The 4,803-nt window shown below is 50.7% G+C and overlaps 1 protein-coding gene across 1 annotated transcript in view; it reads right to left on the bottom strand.

Moving 5' to 3' along the window:
• The window catches only part of SDC4 (syndecan 4), a gene marked incomplete at its 5' end in the record, with an annotated part of 7,405 nt that extends 4,187 nt beyond the window's left edge, over positions 1–3,218 (bottom strand). Inside the window, 3 exon segments of the mRNA XM_014590157.2 lie at positions 476–674; positions 1,713–1,759; positions 3,083–3,218. Coding sequence (XP_014445643.1) covers positions 476–674; positions 1,713–1,759; positions 3,083–3,218 — 382 coding nt within the window.
• Positions 3,219–4,803: the final 1,585 nt, after the last annotated feature.

The following is a 4,803-nucleotide window of genomic DNA, read 5'->3' as shown; positions in this document are numbered from 1 at the left end:
GTCCCGGACCCGGTGGCTTAAAACTCACGCCAGGCGCGTGTGCGTGCGTGCCCAAGATCCCGAGAGGAGAATGGAGGAGAAGGGATTGCGGCGTGACCATCCCCCCTGGGGGGTGATTTCTCGCTTTCTGTCTCTATGTCTCTCTCTGTCTGTCTGGCGAGCGCACACGCCCTACAGTGAAAATCTCTCCAAAAAAAAAAAAAAAGTAAGTTAAAGGGCATAAGGAAAAGGAGTGACTCAATACCTGTTCTTCAGATTCTTTACCAAGGCAGTTCTTCCTCTCCACTATGGCACATCCATTCAGGGCCACCTTTTAAGGGAGGTGCAATCCTTCAAAGCCCAGGGCTTCCCCAGGTGGGTGAGAGGAGGAAGCATGCCTTACAGAGGATACTGTACTTCGAGGCATCCCTGCCCGCATATCCCCACTCTGCCTTCTTCCTCTGCGAAGTGTCCCCTGAGAAGCTCGGGGCCTTACCTGCCAGGACCTCTGTTCTCTCAAAGATACTGCTGCCCTGGGCGGTGCTGGACATAGACACCTTGTTGGACACATCATCGTCCCCATCGAAGGGTGAGATCCTTTTGGGGATGACCTCATTCTCCTCCAGTTCCTTGGGTTCTGTGGGCAGCCGGCTCCCAGGCCCTGAACTCTCAGGGATGTGGTTGTCTAGAGGCACCTGGAGGGGTTAAGGAAGAGACACAAATAGTGTGTTTAGGGAAGGACCCAGGGCTGCGGACAGGGACATTCAGTCAGGTGGAGAATCCGGTTCTGCCATCTCTCTGGCTGAACTGTTTGGTCCCAGAGCAGAAACTGGCAACAACCTCTCCACAATCAAGCTATGCAAATCCTTATCCTCAACTTTCTTAGCACATCTGCTCCAAATGGGAACCGGAGGTGACCAAGGGCATGGGGAAGCAGGTGTTCCCACACACTGCTGGCTTGAGCCTTCTAGAGTAACCACTCCGGAGGCAGTCTAGCAAAATCTTAGACATCGCTTGCCCTGCAAGGCAGTAATTTTGCCTCTGAAACTCCATTCTAAGGAGCTAATCAGAGATCGTACATAAAAGATGCTTGCTGCAGTAATTTGATCATTTGAGAATATCAGAAATTATAAAGAACTTCTCCAGTAATCAGGTGAGCTATTATGCAGCCTATAAAAATGACAAGAACAATTATGTGGGGAAATACTCATGACTTCTATAAATGAAAAACGCAGTACAAAGAATTGAATATGTAATTTGGTATCAATGCTGGGGAGTAGCCATAAATGTACAGATGGGGGTCCAGCAGGTGGCGTGGCAATTAAGGCACTGGACTCCCACATGGCTGACTGTGGTTCAAGTCCTAGACCTGGTAGCTGACTTTCTCATTCTCTCTCTCCCTGCTCCTCTTCTGGAAAACACATATGCTCTATAGTAAATTTTTAAAATAATACTAATTAATAAAATTAAATAAATAATTCTTTAACCATAAAAGAAAAGGAAAGGAAAAAGGAGCTGGTGGTGACAGTGGTTATCCTTGCAGGGAGGATGACCTGCCTGAGAACCGTGATTATGCCTGTCCAAAATGAGCCCAGAAGTAACGGGTAACAAGTCTTGTTGCAGAGTGGAGTCAGAGCTCTTATTCTGCCCATGAGGTTGTATTTCCTGCCCATCTCACAGGCCTGGAATATACAGGAGCAAGGGGAGAGGGGCAAAAGTGTGTAGCTACTTACCAAGGGGTGGGGCACTTCAGGGAGGATCCTGGGGTCCTCGGAGTCATCTGTAAAGTCCAGATGGCAGTGTGAATGTGAGGTCTGCTACCCCAGGTAGATGACTCCCCACCTTCATGGCTGGTGGGAGTTCTACTTGACAGCCCGCCCCAGGGTGCTTAGTGACTGACAGTGAGCATTCCCAGACCCACCTCAGCTGCTGCCTCTGGTAAGTGCAGCTCCTGAGACCTGCCTGTAGGAGGACCTGCCTCTTCATTCACAGAAATGCTCCAAACCCTTGCTCTGTAGAGTGTGGATCCCGGGACCTAAGGAGCCTGGGTGCTCGTTAGCAATGCAGAAACGCAGACCCACTACATCAGACTGCCTTGTAACAAGATCCCAGGGGACTACAATATGAGAAAGACTCTAATTGCAATATTAAATATTAGATACGGCAATATTAAAACATGTACTGGGTAACCCTATGTGAGATGATGGATATGTTAATTGCTTCACCATAGTAACCTCTTAACTATTGGGTTGTTGGAAAAGTCATGATGCATTTTTGCATAGAAAAACAGAAAATATATGTCATAACTTTTCCAACAACTTACTAGCTATGTATTCCATAACATCATGTTGTATACTTTAGAAATACACAAAATTTACATTTTTAAAACACACACCCATACACTCATTAACTGAGCATCAGAAGCTTTAACTCAGTTTAGTCTCCACAACACAGATACATTGTCATCATAATTCCCAGCCTGCAGATTAGGGCAGTCGCAGGGGTCACACAGAGGGGAAGTTTGTACACTGGACCATGTGACCCCAAAGCTCAAACTCCAAATCATGAACACCTCCCTGCACAGAGGAGAGAGCCTTCTCAGTAGCTGTCGGGTCTGAAAGTCAGGGCCAAGATATCAAAGATGACCGTGAAAGGTACCAGACCTTGGTCCGGCCCCCTGAGGCCTCCATCCCTGCACCTACCCTCCACCCCCACTGAAATGGGAACTTGTTCTGGGATCTTCACCCTTATCTGCCCAGTACACCCCTCCCACCCACTCCCACTCCTGAGCTGGCATTTTTCCTTTTTGAAGGCAGAAAAATATTTTATGTGTCTTCCTTTCCCACATCCCCACCTTGTCCTGCCACATGTCCCCATCCCAGGGGTGGTGCTCAGAAAACTCAGAGCTACAGATGAATTCAAACTAACAAACAACTCACTCCAGAGTCTCTGGCATGGGAAGGGTTAATCCAGTGACTTTTGTTTCCCCTTTGAGAAGTGGAGGAGGGGCACTGTGGGAAAATCCCTGCAAAAATCCAAGTCTCCAGTCATGGTCACTCTCCTAGTTGGTAAGGCCACCATCCCTCCACCGCACCCTCCATACCCAGATCCCCAGAGCCGGACAGCTCGAAGTCATCAGGCTCCTGCCCAGGCAGCCCCACGTCCTCATCGTCAGGGAGGGCTCCAGAGAAGTAGCGGCCCTCCAGTTCCTGGGGGTCGATGACCTCAGTCTCTCTGATCTAGAAAGAAGAAAGAGACACATCAGCTCCCCACACTTCCCAACAGCAGAAAGCTAGTGAAAACAGTAGAAAAGCTGGGCAGCAGGAGGCACGGTGGTTAAGGCGCTGAATCTCACACGGCCACCTGCAGAGTCCCAGACCCAGTGGCTTGAAAGATGTGCCCGGCACGTGTGCATACATGCCCAACATCCCAAAAGGGGAATGGAGAAGGGACTGCAGCATGACCACCTGCTCCCCAGGGTGTGTGTGTATGTGATTTCTCACTTTCCCTCCCTCTGTCTCTGTCTGACTCTCCAGTGAGCTCATAGCCCTAGAGCAAAATAAATAAATACTATTTAAAAATTTAAAAGTACTAGTATTCATATTATGTCTATTACTAGGTACCATTTACTAAACACTTGCTAGGAGCCCCTGTTCTTAATACCTCTGAAGGCATGTCACAGACCAAGGAAACTGGGCATTAGCACATTTTAATCATTTCCTTTTGGTAACAATAGCCGATGCAGGAGCAAGGAGTGTGCACGGGGCTTCCTGCCTTCAGAGCCCGCGGCCCTGGCACACAGCGGCCCCAGGAGACTCCTCTCCAGGACTCTCTGATGGGTGGCAGCTGATTCACACACACTGCGAGTGGGCTGCGGGCTCTGGTATTGCCCAGCTCGGGACACCTCTCCCCTCTGAGTCAGACTGGGCTGGGACAGACAGGGCTGGCTCACCCACACCCCAAGACAGCCTCGGGTCAGGGCGCTGCCCGGACCTGGTGACTCAGGAGTACATTCCCATGTTCAGGCTTGTCTCCCAAACAGCTCCCACGGATCCCTTTTCCGCCAGCACGGTGCAGGGCACAGAGGGCCCTCACCTTCACTGGCCAATCCCTCTAGTCCCACCCCAGGGAGACCCCACTGGTCACCCACAGCAGAGTCCGAGGCCCCCTCCAACCAGACAGCTTTCATCAGAATAGAATCAGCAGAATGGAAAACCACGCTCCCTCAAGAGCATAGGAAACACTCGGACACCTGCCACCTGCCGCCTCCCTCCCCTCTCGCTTCTGGGCTCAGCCTTCCGTCTGCCACAGAGTAGCAGTCCCAGCAAGGCTCATTACTTCATTCATTAATTCAAACATGAAAGTGCCTACCGATGGCCAGAGAAATGGGGTTTTCTATGAAGTTCAATACAATCACTCCCTACAAGACAGCCTCCTGTCTCCAGATCCCTAACTGCAGGAGGCGGGGTCTGCTTAGAACCAAAGAATACCAGCTGGAGGCCCAGGGAGGGCCTGTCCTCTCCCTCCAGGATGTTGAGAGAATTCGAGCTGGGAAGAGGGCAGTAAAGCACCCAAGGTCACACAGGGGAGCCACAGAGGAGAGAAGCCAGGTCTGTTTCTGTTTGTAACTGTCCCAGGCTGAGAACGCCAGTAACCAGGGCAAAGTCGAGAATGAATACTGGTTCACAGGAGGCCCAGGAAAGCAGTTTCTTGGCACCTTTGTGGTACTCTCTTCACTGGCAGGAGGTGGGGGGGGAAGGCAGGCAAGGGTGGAACCTGACCCTTGGGCCCCCTCTCCCTGGATTCCACAAAGAGTGCAGGGTC

The sequence above is a fragment of the Tupaia chinensis genome, unplaced genomic scaffold (genome assembly GCF_000334495.1).
Source record: "Tupaia chinensis unplaced genomic scaffold, TupChi_1.0 Scaffold000411_1, whole genome shotgun sequence".
Lineage (NCBI taxonomy): Eukaryota > Metazoa > Chordata > Mammalia > Scandentia > Tupaiidae > Tupaia > Tupaia belangeri.
This window is presented reverse-complemented; position numbering and strand designations above follow the sequence as displayed.